This window comes from Carassius carassius, chromosome 45, assembly GCF_963082965.1.
Source record: "Carassius carassius chromosome 45, fCarCar2.1, whole genome shotgun sequence".
Classification (NCBI taxonomy): Eukaryota; Metazoa; Chordata; class Actinopteri; order Cypriniformes; family Cyprinidae; genus Carassius; species Carassius carassius.
In genome coordinates, this window is record NC_081799.1 from 13,201,082 (window position 1) to 13,229,049 (window position 27,968).

The window sequence follows — 27,968 nt, forward strand, 5'->3', positions numbered from 1 at the left end:
CAACTGAAATTTCTGAAATGACAACAGCGTGGAAAATCCTACCTGACAATGATGTAAACATTACAGCTAAACACATGTACATTTTAGATTATGTCGTTTACATGTTTATAAATGCTGTTGGAAAGAATTTGTAGAATTAGAAATGGAATAGTATCAAATTTAATAATGATTTATGTATTGCTTGAATAGATAGTCTATATAATAATGCTCCATATTGTTCTGTTTCCATATTGACAGGCTAAACTTGATGTAGGAGTCGTTCTTCTCAGCACCCATCGCCTCCTCTGGAGAGACATGTATGTCATCTTCAGTATCTTTTGCTGCTTTTACTTGAAGTTATGTCCAATATCTTAACTTATGTTGAACTTTTTTCCCCCACTCTTAAATGTCATTTTGCTTTAATTAAAGAACAATGGCTGAAATCGCTCTTTCTCTGTAGGAATGTTGTATATGCATACCCTTGTCACAGATCATATTATTTGAGGAGCTAACAGCTGGCATCGGAAAAAGGTGAATGCACTTAAACATAAGCGAGCATCTAATGCATCTGTAGCATGCCATAAAAATATTTGGAACTACTCCCCATTTATTAATCTATATTTTAAAAATAAACTGTTACCTTTCCAACCCTGCAGTGCCAAGATTGTCATTCAACTGTATCCAGCCTGGAAAATAAGGAGCCAGGCCCCTACCAGCACAGCAAGTACTCTTATATAGAGCTGGCCTTCAAGGAACATGTGCAGATTGAGGTCAGTAACTTAAGGAGTGATGTCACAAATATTTCAACTGAGATGATGATGATGATGATGATGATGCATAGAATAATTCTGCTGCCACGTACATAGAGCTTATTACTCTCCACTAAATCTGGCTTAATGCAGTTTGAAGCAAGTATAAGCAGTCATGACATTTAGAGAGGAACGGAGCAGAAGTGTTAGAAAGGTGTAAATAAGGTAACTTGTGCTGTGTTTGGTGTGTAGTTTTACAGACATTTAACTAAAGAGATGACTCAGAAACAATGGGAGAATACACCTGTCTCACAGCCCATCTCCACAGGACCTAAGGTTAGCTTAAACTGAAACTTTGAAGGAAACATTAACAACTGGGTTTTGTTTTGTTATATAATTGCTGTTGTTTTTTTATAATAGCAAATGTTATTGTTTTGTATATAGTTATGCACTGTACAGTTATTATAATTATCCAGTGTTATTTTAGTATTTATATGTATATTTATTAGTATATTTTAGTTATTAATAATTTGTTTTATTATTATACTTAAAATTTTCATTTTAATTTTAGTTTGTTGTGTTATGTACATCAGTTCATTTCAGTAAGTTGCCAAAGCAACATATCTAATGTTATTTTTTTCATCAAATTTTAATATTTATATTTAATTTTATTTCAGCTTTAAGTTGCCACATTTTAAAAAAAATAATTTAAGATTTAACTAGCAATAACACTGTAGCTATATTTAAAAACAAATTATTATTAATATTTTGTGAATAGCTGAATAATGCAAGCATTTGCAGTTGATTATTGTTTTCAATTAATGGCATGATTTATTTAATTGATTTGATTAATTTGAGATTAATAAATTGATATTTTCTTAGCATATATATAAATAACTAAGTTGCATCAGCACCAGATACAACTGTGTCAGCTGTTCTTAATTGAAAAATAGCATTAATTATTTAAAATAAATATTCATACTGGTGACAGCTAGTCAGTTATCTAAGGATCTGATGACACTTCACAATAAAATCAATCTTTGTCAATAAAGATGCAGTCCTTATTACATCCTCAAGGTGGCACTGTAATGTTATTTGCCATTTGTCATTTGCAATATTGAGCTGTTCAAATATTTACAAAATGTTGTTTTACCTTTGATATGTTTATTAATTATATATTATCGATATCTTGCAACATTTTTATTGCTGTTTTTTTATTTTATTTTTTTTCAGTTTGTGTCTTGTAAAGAACAAGCCGTGGCCCTGAAGCAGTAACCCCTGGGCAAACCCTTTCCTTCCTGCTCCTTTGTTATTTGTTTGCATGTTTTTTGAGTTATTGTTTGTGCGTGTCTATGTTTAACAAAGACGTTTTTTTTTCTCTCTCTCCTGGTCTCTGTGGTTATGTAGGCAGGAAGAACACGCGCAGTGGGGATTGTGGGTATTGAATGGAAGTTGGAAGAGAAAAGAAAAGAGACAGATAAAAACATTTCTGAGGTAAGAACGAGAAACAGACTGACAGGTATTCATATCTAACATACAGCACTGGGATACCAGCCTGAGATAATCGGACCCGCTGTGGGCACCACGGCCCCATTTTAAGGGGCCCCTGATGTTGAAAGCAAGCAGGACCTTGTTTTTAATGCTAGATGACCTCATAGCTCTGATTAGCTTCCTGGCACAGCTATAATGGAAGATAAAAAGAGAGTGCACAGTGGTGGGATATCCTGTTAGGTGTGGGCACACCCAGTGATTTACAGGTGATTTCGGCCCTTGATAAAGAGGTGTTTTGGATTTCATTTCTTTCATCTCACTTTTCTTTCAGGCCTTTGAGGATCTCAGTAAACTGATGGAAAAGGTCAGTCACTCAGTAGGTCGCTGGGTTGGACTGTTGTCCTGCACAATACAGCCATGGCCAATCATATCGGTCATGATTCAGCGAATCACTATCTTTCCCTGCAGGCCAAAGAGATGGTGGAGCTCTCCAAATCCATTGCCAACAAAATCAAAGACAAGCAGGGTGACATTACAGAAGATGAGGTGAGCTTAAAGGCCCTGGGGTGCTTGGTTTGGTCATGTGATTGGCTGAGATATTTGACATTAGCCAATCATTAATCATATACTGGATAAATACTTCACTGTTCAAAATTTGGGGTGGTAAGATTTGTTCATGCTTCTGAAAGAAGTGTCTTAAGTTGAGCATTCCTTTAATGTGACAAAACAGTAATATTGTGAAATATTATTACAGTTTAAAAGAACTGAATATATTCAATCTGAATATATTTTAAAAAAAAATTTGTTTTGTGATGTGATAGCAAAGCTGATTTTTCAGCATCCTTGCTCCAGTCTTTAGTGCCACGTGATTCTTTAGAAATCATTCTAATATGCTGATTTGCTCAAGAAGTAAGTTCCAATGATCAGCATTTATTTGAAATGGAAATCTTTTTAAACAGAATTGAATAACTTAATGCATCCTTGCTGAATAAAAGTATTAATTTAAAAAAAAAACTTTACTGCCCCAAATATTTTAAATAGTAGTGTGTACACACATGAACTTGTAAGAAGACCCTTTTTTATAAGGCTGTTTTCTCCTCAAAGTCTATTACTGCTTTGATCCTGCTTAACTTAATAGGCTTTCTTAGATTACATGTAGATAACAGCTGTTAGATTTATTGTTATAGCTAAATGTTTTGTTTTATTTCGCCTCCATATGCACAGATATGCTTCTAAAAGTCAGATATCAGTCCCTTTCTCTTCGATAAAACAACACATTTGATTATGTACCATTGTGTCATGTTCTCTGGCTCAGTGGAGTGTCTTTAAATCCAAAGCTTGGCAAACATTGGCAGTGTAATCCACACAGAGCTCAGAAATCCTGGTCGCTCGCAACATACACTTTATACAGGGGCATCGAGGGCAAGGAAATGAGACAGTGACATAAATAGAACCTAGAATTGAGCTGAAAAGCAGCCAGGATTGAGATCCACCATGATTCTTAAATGCAGCATTGCATCCAAATAGACACAAATATTTATTGCACAGAAAATGACCAGTTATTACAGAAATCCACAATCAGACGGGGAAAAACATGACTTGATCTGTTTTGTTCACATGCTAAAATTGGAATTTCTCAGCATTGATAGTAGCCTATAACAGCCAGGCTTGCTCATTCTTTCTTATGTTTGGTTAGAGTAGAGCTGCAATTAAATTTGTCATGTTTGACAGACTATCCGCTTCAAGTCTTATTTGCTGAGTATGGGTATAGCCAACCCAGTGACCCAAGAGACGCACGGCTCAGGCACACAATACCACATCCAACTCGCCAAACAGCTGGGAGACATGCTGCAGGCCCCACTGGAGGTAACTGTGAGGGATTATATATTTCTAATGCTGAATAATCATCAAGCAGCTTTGCATGGCCACCTGCAAATATACTCCACTGTTCAGAAGTTTGGGGTCAGTACAATTTTTCATTGAAAGCAATTAGTAGTCAGTACATTTATAATGTTACAAAATATTTCTATTTCTTGTAAATGCTGTTCTTTTGAACATTTTATTCATCAAAGAATCCTTCAAAAAATGTATCACGGTTTCCACATAAATGTAAAGCAGAACAACTGTTTTCAGTTGCTGTGTATTAATTATGAAAATGTAAAGCGAGCTGATCATTATCTGAAAATCATCACCTTGTTGGGGTTTAATTTACAATAATACCCAGATGACTTTATATTCTGTCTTGGTGATATTATCTTTGTATCATTATTATTTGTTATTCTGTCTCTCTATAGGAGTGTGGAGGAATGATGGCCCTCACTGAAGTGTACTGTTTGGTGAACAGAGCCCGTGGTATGGAGGTAAGAAGAAGCTGTAAACATCGGTCTGTCTTGTCATTGAGTTAATCAGATCTGATCCTGATCTCCTTCCCAGCAGCATTAAGAGTGAAGCTGATGATGGCACAGCCATCTGGAGAGTAGAGAGAAAGCTCACACTTTAAATACATGTGATGCATTGGTTTGGTTTGCATCTATCAGAATATTGACAGCAAAGTTATTTCAGGCTCTTAAATGTCATGTGGTTTTGTCCCCAAAATCCTAATGATATTTATGAAGGGTTTGAAAAACACCACAATTCAAGTTTTTTTTATTAATTTATAATTTATAGTGTCATATAATAATGTAATTTGTTCCAGTGATGCAAAGCTGACATTTCTTGGAATCAATGTTGAAAACAGTTTTTTTTTTTTGTGGAAACTGTCATTCATTTCTCTGAAAAAATAAAAAAGACCCATAATAAAAGTATTATTTTAAAGTAATTCTTTAAAAAGGAATCATAGTGACATTTAAAACATTTTTAATGTGTACACGCACAAAAAAAAAGTGTAAGAAAAATATCTTTAGGGTCCTTTTTTCAAAATATGCATAAATATTCATGTAGGTCTATGGTGATTTTTTTTTTTTTTTTTTTTTGGGTGGATCTTCTTGCAAATTTCTTCACAGCTTCTCTCTCTGGAAGACTTAGTCAATGCCTGCAAGATGTTTGAATCGCTGAAGCTTCCTCTATGGTAAGGGTGTAAGCAGTGTGATTTGTGTGTGTGTTTGCGAGAGTAAAAGTGAGCAAATGTGGATGTTGTCTGTGTAAGCCAGTCTTTGTAGGCTGAAGCAGGCCAGCGTGGGATCGGTCAGCCACTTCCTGGCAGACTTCCTGTTTTCAGGACCCATGTCCGCCCTCTGTCTGTTGCCTGCATATTCCACCTTTGAAAAGAAAACAACCATTTGATTCACAAACCACAATTAGGTTGCATACGATTAGATTACGAAGCAGCTGGGTTCTTAAGCAACCAGCAACATAAACATCATTTTCTTTCCCTGTCAGGTTGCGAGTATTTGACAGCGGCGTGATGGTGGTTCAGCTCCAGTCCCACAGTGAAGAGGAAATGATTGCCTCAGCTCTAGATAACGTGAGTGCCGTGCCATCATTTTCCCCCATCTGTGAAATCACTTATGTAGCCATTCAAACATCATGCGGCAACTTCCTGTCATGTTTAATTACAGGTTCGTAGAGTGGAAATTGGATCAGGTTTATAACCACGAACATATACAGCCAATTTCTTCCTCTTCTATTAAATGGTTGTGGTTTTGAGAGTGAGAGAAGTTTCCAGTTTCATCCTCCTAGAAATGGCATGAAATGAACCACCTTCAAAGTGTTTTTGGACAAGACACAGCTAGCAGATGTGATTGGGGGGTGGTGTTTTAAGTCAAAGATCTGGAATGAGAGGCGTATCAGATTAGAAATTTCCATCCCTGAAGAGTCCAAGACAGATGTGGTAAAAGAGAGGAATGTTAAAAAACAAGCAAGAATATTTGAAGATCATTTGACATGAGTTGGCAGTTATTGCTCTATTCGTTTTGAATCAGCCATTAAGTTTTCTGTATATACAGCATAGTAGGTGAATCTCACGAAAACAGTCAAGATCACACCTGGGTCATATTTTACACTTACATAAGAATAAGAAATTAGATTTTGCATAAATAAAGCCAATTTTAGAACCATCAAATTATTTTTTTTCCATCAAAATTGTTATTGTGATGCCAAAAATGATAATATCATTGCAAAATTAGATGTTTTTTTTAATATTGCGTATGATTTGGAAGAATTATGATGATTCTATAGAATTTAATATATATTTAGTGTCAAAGGATTAATCACATCCAAAATAAAAGTTTGTTTAATATATGTGTGTGCTGTGTATATTTATTATGTATATATAAATACACACATGCATTTATATATTTCAGAAAAATATATTGTTTATACATTAAATATATTTATATATAATAAAAATGATATGAATACAAACATATCCATGTAAATACATGTAAATATTTTCAAAATATATGCTGTGTGTATTTATATATGCATAATAAATATAGACAGTACCAAAGCATTTATTATGTAAACAAAAGCTTTTATTGGATGTGATTAATCATTTGACAGGAGTCACAGCACGAAGTGATAGAAATACAAATCAAATTAATTGAATTAGCATGTTATTTATTTTCTTAAAAAAAAAAGTGTGAGTATTTTGGACAAGAATTTGCTTGATTGCCATTTAGAAAATTAAATTCAAAAATAATTTAAGGGGTGGTTGAGCAGCTTTTTTCGAAAGCTCGATTGTGTTTATGCATCATTTAAAAAAAAAAACACGTTATTTTAACATATTTTACCTTTATTCTACACTGCTCTTTCCATTCTCATCAAAACGGTCTGTTGAGTGCCTGGTTCTATCAAGCTCCTCCCTTAGAATTACGCAATGGACTCTGATTGGTTAACGGGGTCAGTGTGTTTGTGATTCGATAACCGCCTAGTGCACGTTGTTAGGAAACGTGTCGCGCCCCTTAACACTACGGGTAGTTGCATGTTCCCGGGATGGGGTTTATGTAAACATCGGGGTTAGTGATGTCACAAACCCAGGAAGAAGCTCGTTGTAGTCCCTACCAGCCATTTTTTGTAGTCCTTAAACAGGGATTTCTTTAAAAGGAACTTTGAGCATCGTAACTTTGCAAACGTTGTTTATGCTCTAACAGCAACATTACACACTAACTAAAGTTCAAAAAGTTCAACCACCCCTTTAATAAAAAATAATTTCTTCAACTTTTTTTCCTTTTAATACTACTTGTTAAAAATTCACTGTGACACCTTTATCTAATCAAAACATAGTATTGTATTTTTTTAGCTTTGGCAATACCCCCAAACACAGAGCGGTAGTTTTAGAGGGCATCCATCTGGTTTAATTGAGGTTTCTTTCTCTTTTTTTCTTCTCCCAGGTGTCTGATAAAGGCTCCCTCACAGCTGAAGAGTTTGCCAAGTTGTTGGGACTGTCAGTTCTCCTTGCTAAAGAAAGGTACAGTAGACATCCTTTTCCTTATTTCATCAATAATTCAAGTGTCATCACACTATGCTGATGTGTTGCTCTCCTTTTCAGGTTGTTACTAGCTGAAAAAATGGGTCACTTGTGCCGAGATGATTCGGTAGAAAGTCTGCGTTTTTATCCCAACCTGTTCTGATGCTTGAAGCCGATATGTTATTGAACCCTGCTGGCCCCGGATCCCTCTCAGATCTGATAACTGATTAGCTCTCGCTCTGGACACAAGTGGGCACCTACTTTCTACTGTGTTTGTCAATAGGGTCTTTCATGAATGTTTTTTTTTCTAACATGTTTAGTGATTTCCAAAGCCTCTAATGAAAAGGGGATGACAGAAATTATTTTTAGGATGCAGAGGACCCAGTCTGTTGTTGAAATTGGTTATGTTGATATTGTGTGTGACTCCAGCACATATTCAATGCTGTCAGATTGTCCAAAAAAAATATGTGTGCATTATGCATCAAACCGTGTTGTAAACACATGGGGAAAAGACAAGGAAAATATTTCATGAAAATTCTAAAAACAAAAATGCCAGAATAACCAGAAAATTCAAAACATAAAAATAAAAATTCAGTGACACTTTTGTTGAAACCAATCTGCTTATTCCCTCATGGCAGCATAAAGTCTAATATACTTATTTTGGATTGTTGTGTAAAAATAATATATTTTTAAATAACATTTTCTGTCTTTGTGTTTTATTTCATGTGTTCATTTAACTTTCTTGATTATTTCTAGTGTGTTATCACGTTTCATTCTGCTGTATTATATCAGATGCTGCAGTAGCACTGTTGGCCTTTTATGGCACTAATTGCTAGTACTGAAGAATTATGATCTGTTTTTCTAAGCTGTTTCCATGAAAGCATGTGAGACCCTAATGCCAACTGCTTTTACAATGAGTAGACTGTTCCTAAATATAGTTTAATATATTAATGAAATGCCAAGCTCATCTTGAGACAGACCTCCCCATTGTGAGGAGATGTACTGAGGAGAGGTTTTTGTAAATATTAAGCAGATGATTCACCGCTAAACTGATAATTTATGTTTGGTAACATGAACTATAGTAGCTAATTGGCTGTATTTATAGAAAGCCTTGGATTCATATAAAAATGTATAATATTCAGTTCTTTACAATTCGTTTCTGTTTTGTGGAGACCAGAGCGCATCCTAACTTAATTTCCCTGGTACCGCCGGTAGAGGAAGCACGGGAGCGCGCGTTCACTGTCGCTCAGTCTCGAGCGTACCTCAGAGCGTGACGTTCATTCATTTGACGCTTAAAAACAAAGCTCACGCTATCGTGATGACTTTCAGCACGACCAGGATACAAGAACATAACGGTATACATTCGACTCAATGTCATATGTAAGTAAAATACTTTTATCATCTACCTCTACACCTTTATTTACCTTTAATTTTAGCTTTTACGTGTAGGCTATCGACAGGTTTTGTTTATACCTGTAAGAAGTGTCATGCATGAAGGGTTTTTAAGTTTATTTTGTATAAGTTCAAGAGTACAGATATCTGGATAATATGAGTAGTAAGTTTACAACATAAAGTAATAGGAAATTGTGAGTGTTCAAATCAGTATTGTGCCCCAGCAACATTATAACTTAACATTTTCTTTTATAATATAATAATATATAGTAGTTTGTAATTCTATACTCATAATAAAATATAAAGAATACAGATATTACCAATAGAATGTATATTTATATTTTCTCTATATTCTCTCTCTCTACACACACACACACACATATATATATATATAGCCTATATATATATATATATATATATATGTATGTGTATATATATATGTGTATGTATGTATGTATATGTATGTATGTATATATATGTATGTATGTGTATATATATATATATATATATATATATATATATATATATATATATATATATACTTTATAGAAAGGCTATTATATATACAAATAATTGCCTCAAAGAAAAGAAAAAGTGTTATATATATATATATATATATAGCCTTGCTCAGTTTGGATAAAGAAAAAAACATTAAGCCAAGAAAGGCCATTGTGTTTATAGCCTTTATTTTACTTAGTGTAAGTGTAGCCTATATATGCACTGAATAGTCTATACTATGTGTTACAATGTGAGATTATCAAGAAGATATTCAAATGAATTTTTCCACCAATTGATAGTCCAATGAAAGAGTTAGGTGATTGTCAAAACAGCGTGTGGTTCGGAGAATGAACATATTCATATCTTGTGTCTTATTTGATCTGTGTCAGGACAGAGTGAATAACAGTGGATTGGGGTAATGTGGACAAAGAAAGATAAGAGGCCGCAGAAGTCGGAATGACACAGGGTTTCCCTACAACGACCCTATTTGTCCTGCTCTTCCTGATGGGATTTGGTGAGAAGATGTCCTTAGATTTTAAAGAACAGTTTATCCTGGAACTTTGTCAGGTCAACTTTATATTTGTATGCCAAAGCAGCTGTATGGAACATTATGCCTTAATGCTGCAAACCTGCAAACCATAGGTGACTTTGGCAAGGAAAGGAACTCCAAACCTGCAATGCAACAGGTGTAATCAAACTATTTAGTTCTCATTACATCCGCAGGAATCATGACAACGGCACAAATGTTCAGTTATATAATCCAACTTTTCTGCTTCTCATGCAAAAAAGAGTTTAAATGAGGGTCAGTGATTGGCAGTTTCAAGTGCACCGTGGTGAATCAAGTTCAGTTGGAGAGGAAAATGTAGGGAGGGGGAAGGGAGGGTCACTGACTTTTCCTGCACTCTCTTCCCCTGGACGTATTTGTTTTTTCTGCAGGAAGTGACCCACACACACAGCATTTGTAAATCACAATGCCTCCTCAAGTTCTCATACTGCGGGAATAGATAACTTAAACTTGAAAATTCTGAGAATTTATGTGTTTTTAGTGTTGCATAATTAAGTTTAACGTAGTAGTATAGTATTTACATATGGCTCCAAATGTACAACCTTATATCTACAGTAACATTAGATATAAACCGTAACGTCTAATCTAGGTCTGAAAAAAATGTCATGATGAAGTCATGATCTAGTTGTTAGCATGTGCTCCGTCACAATGGGCTGTGGTACATATACTGGCGATATATGTGAGTTAAAGTATTCTAAAGATCACGTTCCTCCCTTTTGTCCATATTATTTTCTGTCCAACAGACAGTCAGTGTCAATAAATGTAGCAGAAAAGCCAACAAGGAGAGAGTAATAATGTGAAATTTCTTCCAGGCCTGTAGTTGGCGGTCTTCTAATGTTTTTAAAAATCAGACTTAGTTTTTCCCTGGCAGAAAATAAGATGTGCAAAAAACTCCTAAGCCAGAGGAGAACCACAACCATAGAAACTTGAGAAAGGGCTCTTTAGTGTTTGACCAGTAAATACCACCTACGAACCACACAGAACATTCTTGTAACAGTATAACTACATGCTAACAACCACACAGAAGCTATAGCTAAAGGAAACCTCTCACCCAACTTCATGACAATAAGTTGGCAAATATCCAAACTGTTCATCAAATTTAGCATCAAAGTTTTAGGTCTCTTGAGTGATTTTAATTAATATTTTCTTTTTTTTTTTCTTTTTTGTATAGCAATGGCTGGTATCCATCTCTGGCCATCAATGCACATCGCCTTGAGCAATACCAGTGTTTTTGTGGATTACAACACTGAAAGCAACTTCACCGACCACAGGCTGACAGTGTCATTGATTGACATCGACAGGAATGTTACAGTACTCTCCAGGTCGCTTCCACTTAACCAATCAGATGGGTCACTGGAGTTCAACTGCTCTTGCTTCCTGTATGCAGGTACTTTCAGATTCCGTCTGGAGCAGAAGCACAACCTTGGTGTGTCTAACAGGAGTGCCATCTGTTGGTGGAGTCCACTTCTGCATGTGCACTGGCCCACATTTCACCTGGCAGTGGATCGTGGCAGCAACAACCGGAGCTCTAATGACTTTACGATTGGAGTGTACACTAACGACAACTTCCATCCTTGTTCTAGCAGCAAAACTTCAACTCTCTTTCTTGACGTCAGCTACGTGGAACAGCTCCAGGTAGGGAGGAACACCTTTGAGAAGGTGCAGAACCAGATAAGACACAATATTAAAGTAGTTAGGTCACAGCATCTGGAGATGCCATGTGCATCCCTTCTGACAGAGCGTGGCTTCATCCAGATTTCCCTAAAATCCCCTCACATCCAGCAAGACATCAAATCCTCTGGTCCTCTTTACCTGTCCAGCATCTTCACCTACAAGCTTGTTGTGGATAACATTTACAAAAGTGGCTGTGAAGGAGCTGTTTCTGTCCGTCGAATCACTCCTCCCTGTACAGTTACAAACGGAAAAGTTCTGCTTTATAAGGAAGAGAGTAGTGACATGGCTGCTCCCTCTCAATTGGCCTTCAATTTCCTCACACAAGGGGAGAATGAGACTGAGTTTAATTGCTCCATCTTTGACCCTGGCAGGAATAAGTACTGTTTCAATTTCACACTCATCTACAGTAAGGCTCCCAGTTTAGCCCACACCTGTGTGATTGTGCAAAGACATACAAGTGAGTCTGCTTTTATCAGCTGAGCATGTACAAAAAATAACAAATTTAATCTGGAACAAGCACCACTGATTTGTTCTTAATTTTATGATTTAGCCTGAATAAATCAACCTAAATGCAAACATTCCAAACAATTTTTAATTGCTAATTAATTTGCTAATTTCACTAACTAGTGGTGAATACTGAGGCATTTATTAGGGGCCAAGCACCGAAGGTGCGTAGGCACCTATTGTATCCGTTAGGATTCTTATTATTATTCTGCTCCTTCTTCCGCCGCAACTCTATGGCAGCCCATAGAACCGCTTGCAGGAAAGTTGTGCAATTTGGCACACTCATAGAGGACAATATCAACATTAACCACAGCACGTTTAGAGACTCCAACTCTCTAGTGCCATCACTTGTCCAAAGATTAAATGTTTCTATAATAATAACTTTTGAACTGTAAGCCACAAAAGTACAATTATTTTTCCTCTGAATCCTTGGCTCATGCCAAGTCGAATGAACACCAAAATTCAAAAATCGCAAGGTTTAGTTTTTTTGCTATATTTTATTGTCCGTTAAACCTACTTTTTCGAACTCATCCTAGACGGTTAATCTGATTTTCACGAAAATTGGCTCAGATCATCTTCAGACCATGCTGGCAAAAAGTTATGGAATTCAAGTTGATTCGTCCAACCGTTCTCGAATGACACGTGAACAAATTTGACGAAAAGCACACAAGAATGCATGCGAGGCTGTATCTCGGCAACGGTTTGGCATATTGAGACCAAACTTTATGTGTGTTATAACAACCATGACCTGAGACTACCTCCAGTGTTTCGATGCAGCACCACTTAGTGGTCAGGAGATATTAAAAAATCATATTTTGCCTTATAACTTCTGAATGGTTTGGCCAAAAATCACACAACTGGTCTCTTTAGATTCAGTGAGTCATGTTGCATCGAATGATATCCAATTTTCCCGTGTCAGCCATGTTAGGTGTCGGCCATTTTGAATTATGTTTTAAAATGCTGTATTTTTTGAATGCATCATCGTATCGTTACGAAAATAATTACAAAAATATTCGGCTCCATGCCTTGAAGGTACTCAAAAAGTTTGGTGGAAGCGCCACCTTGTGGTCAAAAGTTATAATGAAATATAAAAAAAATGCTAATAACCATTGAATAAATTAGACTATTGAAATGAAAATGGTCTCCCTATATTCTTTGGGTCATGCCGAGAACATCGATAACAATTATGCGAAAAGTGGCCATACTTCCTGTCCACCATTTTGATTAATGTTGAAAATCTACTTTTTCGAACTCCTCCTAGACCGTTAGTCTGATTCTCACCAAATTTGAGGCAGATCATTTTCAGACGATGCTGTTAAAAAGTTATGGATTTCGTGTCGATATACGTAACGGTTCTCATTTAGCAAATCAACAAATTTGCTGGAAGGGTGCCAAAATGCATGTGAGGCTGTATCTCTGCAAAACTTTGACATATTTGCACCAAACTTTTTATGTGTCATTGTCACGTGACACTGACCATGCCACATAAATTTGATACCAGCGCCACCTATTGGTCAAGAGTAATAAATCATTCATTAACCATGAATAATTACTCTTTAAAAATGCTAATAACTTTTTAATGCATTAGTCTATTGGAATGAAAGTGGTCTCAAAATATTCCCTGACTTATGCCAACAACATAGATAACAAATATGCCAGATTAAGCTGAACTTCCGGTCCGCCATTTTGATTTATGTTGAAAACCTACTTTTTCGAACTCCTCATCAACCGTTTTTGCATACCACAGCGACAAATTTGAGGCATCATGCCAAAATGTCACTTGAGGCTGCATCTCTGCAATGCTTTGGCATATTGACCAAACTTTGTGTGTGTCATTGACAAGTCACAAAGAGTACACAAAATTGATTTGATAACAGCGACGCCTATTGGTCAAACTTGATAAGCCATTTAATCATATAACTAATAGTTGTATTTATGATTTTTCAGCCATTTCAATTACAATCATCATAAATTGCTGTAATTGCTCACTGTTGCATTTGGTGTGGTCCTTCATGCCATGCTTTTAGCTACTAAATTTGCCAGTGGAGTGCTTGGCCCCGTAATTGCTGCTTGCAGCTATATTTACTATTGCTGTTGTTTATACTTAGTAATCAGTGATTTGAACCCTTAACCCAGGGGTGTCCAGTCCTACTCCTGAAGGGCCACTTTCCAGTCAAGTTTTCCTCCAGCGCCAATTAAATTTACCTGAACTAGCTAATCAAGGTCTTTAGGATAACTAGAAACTTCTTGGCAGGTGTGTTGAAGCTAAACTCTGCAGGAAGACAGCCATCTAGGAGCAGCACTGGACACCCCAGCCCTAACCTCTAACCCTAAATATTAAACATAGTATTACAATCAGCTAACAATTACCCAGAACATTCTGACAATGCATTAGAAACACCTTGGCAAAGCATCATTTACATTTTCTTGAGACAAAATGTACTAATTTTCTTATGGATTTCTTCTCCCTTATATGTGTCATTGCGCTAAAGGAATGTGGGGACCATGGCAGCCATGGAGTGGTTGTAGTGTGACATGTGGAGAAGGGGTGCGAGAGCGTGTTCGTGAATGTCTGTTGCCCTCTAGTGGTGGGATGCAATGCACTGGCATGGTTAGAGAGCAGTCACTCTGTTCACTAGAAGGTTGCACTGGTAAGCATTTTACTGTTTTCATCTATTTATTTTTTGTTTGTTTTCAGAACACATTAATTCAGAACAAACTCGATTCTATTTTTTCTTTATGTAGAGGAGCTTCCGCCTCCACCCCTGACCCCTCCACCAGCTGTGAACTCAGCCCTAACTGGGAATCTAGTGGTAGTGGCTGGGATCTCCCTGTGCCTGGCTGTGATCCTGGCCACTATCGTTATCACAGTATGGAGAAAACTCTGCCGTGCCCCAAAGTGCAGCTCCATGCGCCGTGGCTCTCTGCACTCTCCCAGCGGTCGGAAGAACTCTGATGAGGCTTCTATCTGTGGTCACAGCATGCATAGACCCAGTTTCTCAGAAAGTCTCCAGGCAGCTCCCCTCCAGAAGGGACTTACCTTGCCTGCAAAGCAGGGACCTTCGGACCGAGGTGTGTTGACTCGTCAACAGAGCATGTCTCTTCCTCTTCCTCTTTCTCAAGACCCGGAGAGGATGTCTCCTTCTGGACAAAAGATCCTTCCACCTATTTTTGGCTATCGCTTGGCTCAACAGCAGCTCAAGGAGATGAAGAAGAAAGGCTTAAAAGAGGCCACTCAAGTCTACCATGTGTCCCAGAGTCCAGTCGATGACACCATGCTAGAAGCAATGGCTTCAACCCCTTCTGGTCTAACCCCAGTGCCCCAAGAACTTGACAGCCCAGAAGAGTCAAGCAGCAGTCACTTCCGCATAAGGTCTCCCTTTCCAGAACCCACATGGCCTCCCAAAAACAATGCTTTAACAGACAGACAAAGGGTGGACTTGTTGCTAAGTCCCCCAAAGTCTTCATTCAGTGCCAGTTCTCATCGCCTTGAGCGAACAGCAGACTGGGTTGAGATGGTTGAACGCAGTAGAGTGCCATACTCCAAGAAACCCAACTTCAGGAGAACTTCAAGCTTCCACGAGAACAACCAGAATCAGCTGCCTCCGTCCCGACCCTACCGAGAAAGAAGCATGACCCAGGTGACTCCTCGCCAGCTACCAGAGGGGAGCTGTAGAAGCAGACCCTGGGAGCATACACTTCCTGAGCTTGAGGTCTGGTCTTGTTCCAGTCCTAGAATAACTGATAACTCAGTGGACCACAGGAGAAGACCATGGGTTGGCACTCCCCCATCTCAGTCAAACTTGAAAGATTCAGTTCCAGTGACACCAACAAAGGAGCCCTTGGTGGACTGTCATCGCGTGGCTCGAAGCCCATCTTCTGCAATTGACCGAGCTGAACGGGCAGAACAGAACTGGAACAGAAGAGGTCCTTCGCCCATCCAGAGGAACATACTAGCCAGGAAGCTACGAGAGGCTAATTCATCAACCTGCCAAAGGCAACGCAGTTCCACATTTTCTACCTCAGAGCAGCGCAGGGGACGTTGTCGTAGCCTTCCTCTCTCTGCGGACTACAGCAATTCCCCGTATAGCCTTACAGAGTCAGAGCAGCACATGATTGACATGTCCGGATACTTGGGTGATGATGATGGAGTAGAGGTTCTGACTATTCATAAACTTACCTGATCAAACCTGCTTTTATGCAAGGTTCCTACACGATGCTGAGGCATACTCAAACTTCAAAATAAAAGTCTTAATAGAATGAAGCACTTGTTTTTAATAGTAGGAGGTTATTTTTGCTCCATGTGGACGTGCATATCAGATTTTGTTAGCTCTTTGTATTATATTGTTTTCAAGACTTGAAATGAAATCTATGATCAATTTTATTTCTATTTATGGAGTTTTGACTATTAATTTGAAAAGCCATTTTGAACTTATGCAAACCACTATCCTGGACTTTACACAGTATCCATATCGCAAGAATATTTTGTACATATTTGGATTTGTTTGTACACTGGAACATGTCAGTTCTCAGGAGTTTGGAGAACAGATGAAAATATACATACAGCACATTTCTTTATTGAATCTTTGTTTTACTGTCAGCCATGTTAAAGATACACTATGTAAGATAAAAACAGTTTGACACAAAATCTCAATCAAGACTTTCAGTATGTCTAGATGCTGCTTTATTATTGTATACATACTGTATGCTATTGCATGCAATGTTGTATTATTATATTTTCCCTTTTACACAAATAATAATAAGCATATAATTTTACTTAATATCAAATCACAATTGTAATATGTAAGCCAATGTATTCATTCATTTTATCAAGATAAGTCTTTTCTTTTGTTCCTACAAGATCCTTTCTTAATTTTGACACATACCTTGTAAATCTTATATTTAATACACTGTAACATACACAAATATGCATGATGAGACTATTCAGCTATTGTGCTACTCAATAGGTCCTACTCCACTCCCTAAGTTGTCCATGTAGGAACTGGGCCGGACCTTCATGGCTGTGCGTCTGAGAGAGTACCATAGTCCTCTCCAGGTGCCCCAGACCACACCATTATCATATTTGGCTTTGTACTCTCCACCTCTGTAAAATCTCCCATTAAGATTGGCAGCATGACACCTGTAAGCAAGCACCAGGTAACATAAGATTCTGTGTTAACTATATAAAAAAGTTATGCCCATAAAGTTTAGAAAGCTCTCAGCATCACCTGTTATACCACCAGCCCCCCCTGTTCTCAACAGCACAGTTTCCCTGCAGGTAGCGATCGTGATCCTGGTCCCTGGTAGTGAATTGCATGCCGTTATGAGAGGCTGACCATTGCTCCACCATATTGGCCCCTCCGGACAGGGCATCTCCAGCCTGACCACTGTACATCCCGTAGTGCAGCCTGTATTTATCCTGAGGATAGATGAGGAATGATGTGAGCAAAAGGAATTTGATCGTATAGGAGACATTAAATTGTTAAAGGTAGGAACAAAAAAAACATACTTTTTCATCTGAAACTCTGAAATTGTCGTATACGGCATAGGATCGCTCTCCTTTCCAGTCCATCAGTTCAATTTTCATCACATTTTCACCTAACGAGGATTTTAATTGTATTATTGTAGAGCAGAATGATCTGAGTGATCAGCTTGTATACAAATCTTACCATCATTGAGCAGGGCATGAATATGATCATTCCCAATCCAGAATTCATCTTTGCTTGACTGAAAATCACCAAACCCATTTTTGTAATCTTCCCACTTTCTGTGAATAGAAATGCCAATTTGTTCATACTGATCGTTATGTGGGTATGAATGTAAGAATATAAACTTCCCGTGAAAATATTAATTAGTACAATGACAGTAGACTTAGCCTACCTGTCAAAATCAACTTTCCCATTGATCCGTTTCTGAATCACAGTCCAGCCCCCACCATCTTCCATCTCACAGTACACAAGGAATGGTTCAGCTGACAGTTTGGGTTTAATCCTGTAGAATCCGCTCCCTGGTTTTAGTCTGTCATATAACTCAGAACAATCTAACAGACATAAATTTAAAAAAAAAATTATATATATATATATATATATATATATATATATATATACAGTACAGGCCAAAATTTTGGAAACATTACTAGTTTTAATGTTTTTGAAAGAAGTTTCTTCTGCACATCAAGCCTGCATTTATTTGATCAAAAATACAGAAAAAATGTAATATTGTGATATATTATTACAATTTAAAATAATTGTTTTTAAATTTATTATACTTTAAATTATCATTTATTTCTGTGATGCAAAGCTGAATTTTTAGGATCATTATCACATGATCCTTTAGAAATCATTCTAATATGATAATTCATTATCAAAGTTGGAAACAGTTCTGCTGCTTAATATTTTTTCAGAACGGGATACTTTTTTAGGATACTTTGATGAATTAAAAAAAAAAAAAAAAGAAGCTATGTTTTTAAAATATAAATATTTTGTAATAACAATATACACTACTGGTCAGTAATTTGGGGTCAGTAATTTTTTTTCTTTCTTTTTTTTTTAAATAAAATCAATACTTTTATTCAGCAAGGATGTGTTAAATTGATAAAAAGTGATAGTAAAGAAAATATATTATTAGAATATATATTATTATAATTTTTTATATATTTTGAATAAATGCAGTTCTTTTTAACCTTTTATTCATCAAATATATTAGACAGCAGAACTGTTTCCAACACTCATAATAAATCAGAATATTAGAATGATTTCTAAATGATCATGTGATAGACTGGATGTTACATGTGACACTGAAGGCTGGAGTAATGATGCTGAAAATTCAGCTTTGCATCACAGGAATAAATTATATTTTTAAAATATATTCAAATAGAAAACTATTATTTTAAGTTGTAATAATATTTCCCAATATTACTGTTTTTTCTGTATTTTTGATCAAATAAATGCAGGCTTGATGAACAGAGGAAACTTCTTCCAAAAACATTAAAAATAGTAATGTTTCCAAACTTTTGGTCTGTACTATTTATATATATATATATATATATATATATATATATATATATATATATATGTGAAGTGACATTCAGACAAGTATGGTGACCCATACTCAGAATTCGTGCTCTGCATTTAACCAATCCGAAATGCACACACACAGAGCAGTGAACACACACAAACACTGTGAGCACACACCCGGAGCAGTGGGCAGCCATTAATGCTGCGGCGCCCGGGGAGCAGTTGGGGGTTCGATGCCTTGCTCAAGGGCACCTAAGTCGTGCTATTGAAGGTGGAGAGAGAACTGTACATGCACTCCCCCCACCCACAATTCCTGCCGGCCGGGGACTTGAACTCACAACCTTTCGATTGGGAGTCCGACTCTCTAACCATTAGGCCACGACTTTGAATGTACTTTTCTTTCCCTTTTGTATGTCAGTTTAACCCCAGCAATAATAAAAAAATAAAAAAAATACAATAAAATCGAATACTTAAAATATAAAACTTAAATAGACTCGAGACCCCAGATGGATTAAAAAAAAAATTAAGATTTTAAAACATTTCAAAATTTGTTCATAACCAGTTCTCATAAAATTATGAAAAGGTTTAATTACAAATTAACAACGTGCACAGATTTCTTGTAACAATAACATTACCTTTGTCATGAACTAATAATGAGCCTCCAGTACTTGGTAGGGTGGGTGAATGTTCAGTGTTGTTTTCAGGGGTCTCCTTGTGTTCCAGTGATAGTTCCAGGTTGGGAATCAGCTTAAAGCGTCGGTGATTACGCAGATGCATAACTTTCCATTCCCCAATCAGCAATTTATTATTCATCTTACGAATCTCTTCCTTCAGCTTCAACACTTCAGATACTTGGCAGTCTTCCTCTGCCTCAATAAACCAAAGGCAACATTATTCTTCTGTTTTTGGCTCTTTTTCTATAAGCTGTTTTTCTATGTAATGTCTAGATACTGTAGAAAATCTAGTGAAACTTACTGAGATTTGAAGAAATGTGAGAGCATGAAACACCAAGATAAACACCAGCTGTGACATGACTATATAATATCCTTTACATGAAAATGGAAAAAAGTGTTAAACTCGTCCAATGTAGCAAACATAAGCTTTCATTTAATTTGCATTCAGAACTGTAAAATGTTTAAATGCAAGTACAAAAATAAGCAATGTAGTCTTAAAACAAAATAAAGGTTTATAAAATATAAGTCTATACTTACAGAAGGTACGTGGTGTTCTTACCCTTCTCCAGATTAAGTGTCAATGAAATGCCCTCCAGGCTTACAATTCTAATATTTATAGGCACTGCTGGTTCCACATGGTCCACATTATCTGTGCTCTGGGTCAGAAAGATGCTTCATCTTCTCCCATTCCACACATACCAGAAGCAAGAACATGTTTTCTGTGGAATTTATGTGGAATTTCTATTCCACATAAAACAAACAAAACCTGTAGTATTATGATTAGCAATACACCATCTGAATAGCCTACTTGGAAAGGCATCTAATTTAGCTTTTTCGTCTTTATATATAACATTTCTATAGGCTATTTGTTTTCTACACAGAAAATAATGTCATTTAGGCCAACGTATTAGAAAAGGTGTGAGGAAATTAAGTATCCTAAAGAATTTTATTTTGCGTGAACTGTTCCTTTAATACAGACGACATTAAGATTTAATTCAAATCACTACTTTATTATTTTATGAAGCAGTTTTCGCACAAAAAAAATGTTTCTACAAGGATTTACATTTACTGAGGAAATGGAGTAACGTTAGGCTGTTTGGCTCCCAAGATAACAAAAAAACCTGTATCGAGCGTGCGCGCGCAAACTCACTTTTACAACCATATTTTATTAACACTACGAAGTATAATACCTAAGTGGATTTAAGGAACGCATTTGTTTTGTTAACACCGTTCCAATTCTCTTATACTAACTTTGTGTGAATGTTAACCTAAGCGCACGAGGAAGTTAAAAACTGTTACGTCTGCAGCAGGAGTGAATTAAGGGGGCGGTGTGTGAATGTGGATGTGGATGGAAGACAGAAGAAAACTACTGCTAACCTTTGAACCTCCTTCCTTTGTTATCTCCAAAAAATCACGGGACAGTCACCGCTCGTAAAGACAGTCATGGAGAACTGACACAGAGAGCCTGTTTGAGGAGCATGTGACTGTTCAGAGAGCAGAAAAGTTGCGAGTCGAGCAAAGGGAAGGAAAACTGTTTTCCCGGATGCGCGTTCTGACTGGTTTGTATCGGTTTTCACAAAGCTGGCATTCCTTTGCTATGATCTCTGTTCAGACTGAAACAAACTATTTATTTTTTGTTATACTTCTTCATGTAGATATTTATTTTAGGGCTTCATACTTGATTTCGAATCTTTCTGGTGCCGAATTCTGACCCTCTGAGAATTTATTGGTCTAAAGTAAGTATATCTTTTGTCATGTTTAAGTTTGTTAGACCTAATTCTGCTTTGTTTTTGCTTCTGTCATAACTCAAACTAGCATACTGTCATATATAAAGAGAGTATATACTATCTTAATAATTTTTTTATTTTTTAATATGGAATTATATTTTTTCAGAGAGAAACTTAAAACTTTCCTGTAAAAATGACATCTGTGCATTTCAACCCTGGGTTAGATTCCAAGGAAGTTAATGGGTAAGTGAATAATGTTCACATGAACTTATAACAGTTCACAAGCATCATGACTTTTACTGGCCCTCCTTTAAATGGGTAATTCCAGACTTTGGTAATTCAGCACTTTCCCCAGCAGAATTACATTGTGTTTAACAAATGACTCCAATGTCTGATGCTTGTAAGCTTTACTTATCTAAAATGATCCAAGGTGGTTATGTTGTATCTTCTGTCTATGTATCTATATTGTAGCAGTAATGGGGTGAAAGAGGAGGCAGAGGTGCGGATCGATGATGGAAGGGAAAAGACTGAGGACCCAGACACCATGTACCAGTAAGTCATCTTATGATTTGTTGACATTGTGATGTTTTGGGGTTCATATTCTTACATTTCATCCTGTATTTGAATTGTTTTGCAGTCGTGTCCGGAAAACTATAGCTCCTTTTGTGATGTCTTTTGGTTTTCGGTGAGTGGGATCATTTCAGAATGTCACATAAAGAGACCTAAAAAATCCAAAAATATATATATTTTAAATTAGACTAGGCCTATGTTTTTATGTTTTTCTATGTTGTTCTCTTCTTATTTGCAGTGTTTTTGGCCTGGTACTGATCATTGTGGACATTATTCTGGTCATTGTGGACTTCTCTCTTTCCAACAGCAGTCACGATGTTAGAAGAGCAATGGAGTCTGTTTCTCTTGTCATCTCCTTTTTTTTCCTCATCGATGTGCTGCTCCGTGTATACGTGGAAGGGTTAGTAGGTTTTCAAAGTCATTTTGTGACTTAAGTCTTTCGTCTTGCATCATTTAAAGTAAAGTAAAGTGACCAATAGCACTGTAGCGTTCATGTTGCTCATCATAGGAAATGAGTTGCAGAAAACACATTTCCGGTCTGTTTTCCCAAATGAGTTTTTATCACTCTAGACCAGTTTCCTAGAGCTTGAGCACAAAAATAACTTAAATGGTGCACAAGCTCAGCGAAAGGTATTATTTTACATATTAAGGATCTATTACTTAGCAATCTCTGATAAACCTTTTTTAAATAATCTGCTTTCTCAGATTCAAAGTGTATTTCAGCTTAAAACTGAATATTATGGATGCTTGTATTGTGGTGGTTACCCTGGTGGTCACCATGATCTACGCGTTCAGCGATCTCTCCGGAGCTAGCCTGATTCCCAGGTACAGCAGATTGAACACATTCTCAACATGCTCACATTTCACCCAGTATTGTAGCAGAATAACGATAATAAAATGGTGTGTTTGCAGGGCGGTCACTTTCCTGAGGTTTCTGAGGATATTGATTCTGGTACGTGTCTTCAGACTGGCCTCTCAGAAGAAAGAGCTTGAAAAGGTCACCAGGAGAATGGTGAGTGATACAAAGACAATGTTGTACAACGCAGTTTGTGGTGCGGTCATTATAAGAACTGTGATTGGGTAATGAGTGGGATTTTTAGCATCTCTGCTGCCTTTTTTAATATCCACGTCTGCTGTTTTTGTTCAGACAAAGTGAAAATCAAGCCGTAGTCAGTTGTGAATGTGAACCTGTGGATCGCCAAGATAATGCATTATACAAAGCTGAACAATTAAGACTGTAAAATATATTTAGATGTTATTTAATTAATATAATAACTGATTGATGAAAATTGTTTAATATAATAATTTATACTTCTGACTAAAAAGGGTTTAAAGGTTGAAATGTGAAGTTTATTATTTCATAAAACTTCTCGTTTTTGTGGAAAACCTGTATCTGAACTGTAAATCATGCTTTTTACATTCATACAGTCATTTTATCATTTAAAATGTTACCATAGACATTGCTTAACCCTGCTCATACATATTAATTTTATTTGTGCAGGTTTGAAAAAGTCTTAAATTTGAGCTTAAAAGTCATCAGATACATTTTTTGGATCTGTTTGTGTTTCAAAGAGGCACAAAATGTCTTTATTTTGTATCTTCTTAAGAATGTTCTTTCACATTTCTCACTCATGTAAAGCATTTTATATTGTATGAAATTGCTACATAAATAAACTTGATCTAATAATTCTCATAGGTGTCCGAAAACAAAAGACGGTACCAAAAAGATGGATTTGATCTGGACCTTACTTATGTCACAGGTTTGGTCGCTTTTTGTTGTAGTTGGCAGAAATATAGCCATTTCAGCTCATCTTCGTGTTTTTTTTTTTCCAGATGCATCATTTTAAATTCATTTAAAACATTATAAACATCATCGAAATGAATTAATTTGCAAACCAGAGATTAATCATTGGTCTTGTGTCTCTTCAGAAAGAGTCATTGCCATGTCTTTTCCCTCTTCTGGGAAGCAGGCGCTCTATAGGAACCCAATCAGAGTAAGATACAAAGTAGCATTTTACATATTTGAATCGTTCAGAAAACATTGCAACAATTGTATGATGAATACATGACACATTTCAGGAGGTCGCTAGATTCCTGGACACCAAACATCTGGATCACTACAAGGTGTTTAACCTCTGTAGTGAGTAGACGATTCTCTTTATGATCTCTAGCAGATTATTTTACATCCGTTGTACAGATAATCTTATAGTACAGATCATTTTTAAAAGGAGGGAGAAATAAAGGAGGCTACTTCTGGTTTCAGGTGAGAAGGGCTACGATCCAAAGTTCTTTCACTATAGAGTGGAGCGTGTTATGATCGATGACCATAACGTGCCGTCACTCGAGTAAGTGTGCTGTCACCTCAACTGGACATCAAAATGGGAAGTTTTAGCAAGGTTTGTGTCTTGATTGTAGCTCTGTTTGTTATTAATGCTGTCAGAGATATGCTGCGGTACACGGCCTGTGTTAGGGACTGGATGGCAGCAGACCTCAACAATGTGATCGCCATCCACTGCAAAGGAGGAAAAGGTCTGTCGTTTGGTGGTATTCAGTGTTGATTGTGAATATACAGTCTGTCTGAAGTGTGTAATGCTTGGGTGTTGTTCAACAGGGCGGACTGGGACTATGGTGTGCACGTGGCTCATCGACAGCGACCAGTTTGAGAATGCACAGGTTCAGTCTGCTGGAAAAAATGCACATTTACATTTGGAGTCCTTCTCATCCAAGATTGTGTTCAGATTTTCTATAAACTGTCTTACAGGAGAGTTTGGACTACTTCGGGGAGAGACGGACTGATAAAAGTATGAGTTCGAAGTTCCAGGGTGTTGAGACTCCCTCACAGGTGTGTGTGTGTGTGTGTGTGTGTGTGTGTGTGTGTGTGTGTGTGTGTGTGTGTGTGTGTGTGTGTGTGTGTGTGTGTGTGTGTGAGTGACACTGGATTGGAAGCCATGGATCCAACAGTAATCAGTGAATGTATATATAATTTTTTTTTATTGATAAATATGTTTGTCTTGCACTTGCAGAGTAGGTACGTTGGTTATTATGAGATCATGAAGAACCAATACAACCGTCAGCTACCACTCCAGAAGAGCCTGAAAATAAAGAGCATTCGAATCCACTCCATCGCAGGTAAGACCCAGCCTGTAGTCGATTATTATAAATATATTACTTTAAAAACATATTAATATATACATGAGAAACATGTGAAATAAAATATTTAAATAAAGTAATATATGTGACCCTGGACCACAAAACCAGTCTTAAGTAGCACAGGTGTATTTGTAGCAATAGCCAACATACATTGTATGGGTCAACGTTATTGATTTTTCATAAAGATCAAGTTCCATGAAGATATTTTGTAAAACGTTAATATCAAAATTTAATTTTTGATTAGTAATATCTGCATTGCTAAGAACTTCATTTGGATAACTTTAAAGGCGGTTTTCTCAATATTTAGAATATGATTCTATTTTTTTGAACCCTCAGATTCCAGGGTTTCAGATAGTTGTATCTCAGCTAACAAACAGTACATTACTGGAAAATGTATTTATCAGTTCTCAGATGATGTATAAATATTGTATAAAACCCTTATGACTGGTTTTGTGTTCCAGGGTCACATATAGAATAGCAGTATATAAAAATATATATACAGTTCATATACAGTAGACTTGTAATACATGTAATATATAATGCGTATTTATTTTATATTAATATTGAATATATAAAAAAACTATGATTAAAATGTGTGTGTATGTTTATATATATATATATATATATATATACATATTTTTTTTTTTTTTTTTTTACAGTATATTGAATATATATTTATTATGAAATTATATAAATATTTGGAATTTAAACATTGAATGTGAAAAAATGTTGCATATATTCATATTGAATTATATTTCATATTAAAATGTATGCAACTTAATATTTAGTTACAAATTTAAATGTAAAAAGTAAACGATGGAAAACCGTTGGTGTAATTTCCCGTGGCTGTGGTTGTTCAGGTGTAGGGAAGGGGAACGGGAGCGACCTGAAGATGAAGATCATAGTGAAGCGAGAGCTCGTCTTCCAGTGTGTTTGTGCCAAACAGCAGAACTGTGCGGTACGTGTCTAAAGCTAGATGTGATTGTCAACACTTTTAACATGTTTCTCTGTTCTGTGTAATAAGGGTGAAGCTAGTAGTGGTGTACCAAAGCAGACATTCCACATCATTCTAATCCTCCCGTCATGGGTTTTATTATTTTTTTTCTCTCAGGTGTTTCCTGACACTGGTAACAATGCGGTGGTCATCAGCTTACAGGAAGGGCCTGTTGTGACCGGAGATGTCAAGGTCATGTTTGAGTCCAGTGCTGTAAGTCTCCATTATTTTAGTATTGAACTGACCCATATATGTGCTGAAGTGTCGGCAGAACGTTTAAATGAGGGTTCACTGTTTCCTGAACTTCCTTTTTCTCTCTCTCTCTCTCCAGGGTTTGCCAAAGGGTTACGAGGACTGTCCTTTCTATTTCTGGTTTAACACCTCTTTCGTTGAGAACAACAGGTGTTTTTTTTTTTTTTTGTCTAGTTTTTGGAAGTTAATTTTCTGTTCTGAGAGCTGAAATCTTTGTGTTGTTTGTTGTAGCTTGTATCTCTCGAGGGAGGAGCTGGACAATCCACACAAATCAAAGACCTGGGACATCTATAAGGAGGACTTCGGAGTGACGTTGTATTTCACAGACCCTTGAGAAGAAAATCCTCTGATAGTGGATATTGTTAGTCCTTTTGTATAAGTAGATGTATCTCTTGAGGTATACTTACAGTAAGCTGGAAAACTGAAGCAAATCTAAACACTCCAGGTAAACCTACAGATATAGAAGATGTGATAAAAAATGTTTTCATTTCATTGTATTCCCATGGTTGTTGCTCCATGCTTGTGTGGAAATTTTTGTTTTGTGGTTCTGTTTGTCTTTGGCGACTGTGAAAAAAAGAATTTACATATCAAACACCTGCTTCCATGACAAATCTGTTTAAATATTTCTTGACTATATACTGTCATCAGGCATGATCTACTGACTCCTAGTGGTTCTGTCCTGCACTGTCACATTTGACATGAGTTTCACTGAAGAGAATACATGTATTTTCAGCTAATGTAACTTGCTTCTATAAATGTAGCTCTTATCCTCAACATTTAAATAGAAAAGTGTTTTTTTCTGGTATAAGTTTTGAATTCTTTTGAATATTTATGTTCGATAAAACGGCGTAACAGAGGTCTATTCTGTACTTGTAAATTGAATGCCATATCTCACAATCAAAAGGATGAGTCTTAAATATAAACCATTTAAAAAAATATATATATATATACCTTTTCGCAATACATCTCATGCTTACCAATGCTGTATTTATTTAATTAAAATACAGTGAAAACTGCTATATTTAATAATTATAAAACTTTTCTATTTGAATATAAAATGTAATGTATTTCTTTGATGCAAAACAGAATTTTCAGCATTATTATTCTACTCTTCAAAAATCTTTGATATCTGATATGATTTTGAACCTAAACATTTCTCACTTTTATCGGTTGAAAACCGTTGTACTGCTTAATTTTGGGGAATCTGCAATACAGAATTACCCCAGAATTATTTTAAAGTTCAAAGGAACAGCATTGATTTTGAACAGAAACTTGTGACATTAACAACACAAGTCACTTTTGATTCATTTAATGGATAGTTGCTCA

General features: G+C 36.4%; 3 protein-coding genes and 1 pseudogene across 6 annotated transcripts; 3 read left to right on the forward strand and 1 right to left on the reverse strand.

The window, feature by feature from the left end:
* Positions 1 to 463: 463 nt before the first annotated feature.
* On the forward strand, positions 464 to 8,325 carry LOC132126989 (vacuolar protein-sorting-associated protein 36-like; annotated as a pseudogene).
* Positions 8,326 to 8,861: 536 nt separating this feature from the next.
* LOC132127829 (thrombospondin type-1 domain-containing protein 1) lies at positions 8,862 to 16,786 on the forward strand. 3 transcript variants are annotated; one of them, XM_059539981.1, is made up of 5 exons: positions 8,862 to 9,006; positions 9,906 to 10,030; positions 11,253 to 12,212; positions 14,752 to 14,910; positions 15,005 to 16,786. In XM_059539981.1, the coding sequence occupies exons 2-5, from the start codon at positions 9,973 to 9,975 to the stop codon at positions 16,441 to 16,443; spliced, it is 2,616 nt and encodes an 871-aa protein (XP_059395964.1). In that variant the 5' UTR covers positions 8,862 to 9,006; positions 9,906 to 9,972; the 3' UTR covers positions 16,444 to 16,786. The 3 variants fall into 3 exon arrangements, with proteins under 3 accessions (XP_059395964.1, XP_059395966.1, XP_059395965.1); XM_059539982.1 differs by having other exon boundaries at positions 8,863 to 9,006; positions 9,911 to 10,030; XM_059539983.1 differs by lacking the exon at positions 9,906 to 10,030.
* A 134-nt stretch (positions 16,787 to 16,920) lies between these two features.
* Positions 16,921 to 21,453, reverse strand: fgl1b (fibrinogen like 1B). The gene is made up of 9 exons (XM_059539986.1): positions 21,327 to 21,453; positions 20,509 to 20,605; positions 20,251 to 20,321; positions 19,911 to 20,145; positions 18,140 to 18,299; positions 17,929 to 18,026; positions 17,769 to 17,857; positions 17,488 to 17,678; positions 16,921 to 17,399 (listed from the first exon to the last, which is right to left on the reverse strand). The coding sequence occupies exons 3-9, from the start codon at positions 20,305 to 20,307 to the stop codon at positions 17,216 to 17,218; spliced, it is 1,014 nt and encodes a 337-aa protein (XP_059395969.1). The 5' UTR covers positions 20,308 to 20,321; positions 20,509 to 20,605; positions 21,327 to 21,453; the 3' UTR covers positions 16,921 to 17,215.
* Positions 21,371 to 27,296, forward strand: tpte (transmembrane phosphatase with tensin homology). Of its 2 annotated transcripts, none has more exons than XM_059539985.1 (20): positions 21,371 to 21,508; positions 21,618 to 21,685; positions 21,843 to 21,919; positions 22,148 to 22,228; positions 22,314 to 22,361; positions 22,485 to 22,646; positions 22,952 to 23,071; positions 23,159 to 23,258; positions 23,943 to 24,006; positions 24,176 to 24,240; positions 24,326 to 24,386; positions 24,510 to 24,591; positions 24,687 to 24,775; positions 24,858 to 24,919; positions 25,008 to 25,088; positions 25,270 to 25,375; positions 26,257 to 26,354; positions 26,508 to 26,603; positions 26,722 to 26,792; positions 26,874 to 27,296. In XM_059539985.1, exons 3-20 carry the CDS (start codon positions 21,870 to 21,872, stop codon positions 26,974 to 26,976), a joined length of 1,539 nt encoding a protein of 512 aa, XP_059395968.1. In that variant the 5' UTR covers positions 21,371 to 21,508; positions 21,618 to 21,685; positions 21,843 to 21,869; the 3' UTR covers positions 26,977 to 27,296. The 2 variants fall into 2 exon arrangements, with proteins under 2 accessions (XP_059395968.1, XP_059395967.1); XM_059539984.1 differs by having other exon boundaries at positions 21,373 to 21,508; positions 21,605 to 21,685.
* The last annotated feature ends 672 nt before the right edge of the window (positions 27,297 to 27,968 follow it).

Coding starts and splice junctions, on each gene's coding strand:
- LOC132127829 (XM_059539981.1), top strand. CDS start 9,973: ATGACACAGGGTTTCCCTACAACGACCCTATTTGTCCTGCTCTTCCTG. Junction 10,031..11,252: donor GCTCTTCCTGATGGGATTTG/GTGAGAAGATGT, acceptor TTTTTTGTATAG/CAATGGCTGGTATCCATCTC. Junction 12,213..14,751: donor GATTGTGCAAAGACATACAA/GTGAGTCTGCTT, acceptor ATTGCGCTAAAG/GAATGTGGGGACCATGGCAG.
- tpte (XM_059539985.1), top strand. CDS start 21,870: ATGACATCTGTGCATTTCAACCCTGGGTTAGATTCCAAGGAAGTTAAT. Junction 23,259..23,942: donor AAAAGGTCACCAGGAGAATG/GTGAGTGATACA, acceptor TAATTCTCATAG/GTGTCCGAAAACAAAAGACG. Junction 26,604..26,721: donor TCATGTTTGAGTCCAGTGCT/GTAAGTCTCCAT, acceptor CTCTCTCTCCAG/GGTTTGCCAAAGGGTTACGA.
- fgl1b (XM_059539986.1), bottom strand. CDS start 20,307: ATGTCACAGCTGGTGTTTATCTTGGTGTTTCATGCTCTCACATTTCTT. Junction 20,146..20,250: donor TCACATTTCTTCAAATCTCA/GTAAGTTTCACT, acceptor TGGTTTATTGAG/GCAGAGGAAGACTGCCAAGT. Junction 18,027..18,139: donor GGGAAAGTTGATTTTGACAG/GTAGGCTAAGTC, acceptor TTCTATTCACAG/AAAGTGGGAAGATTACAAAA.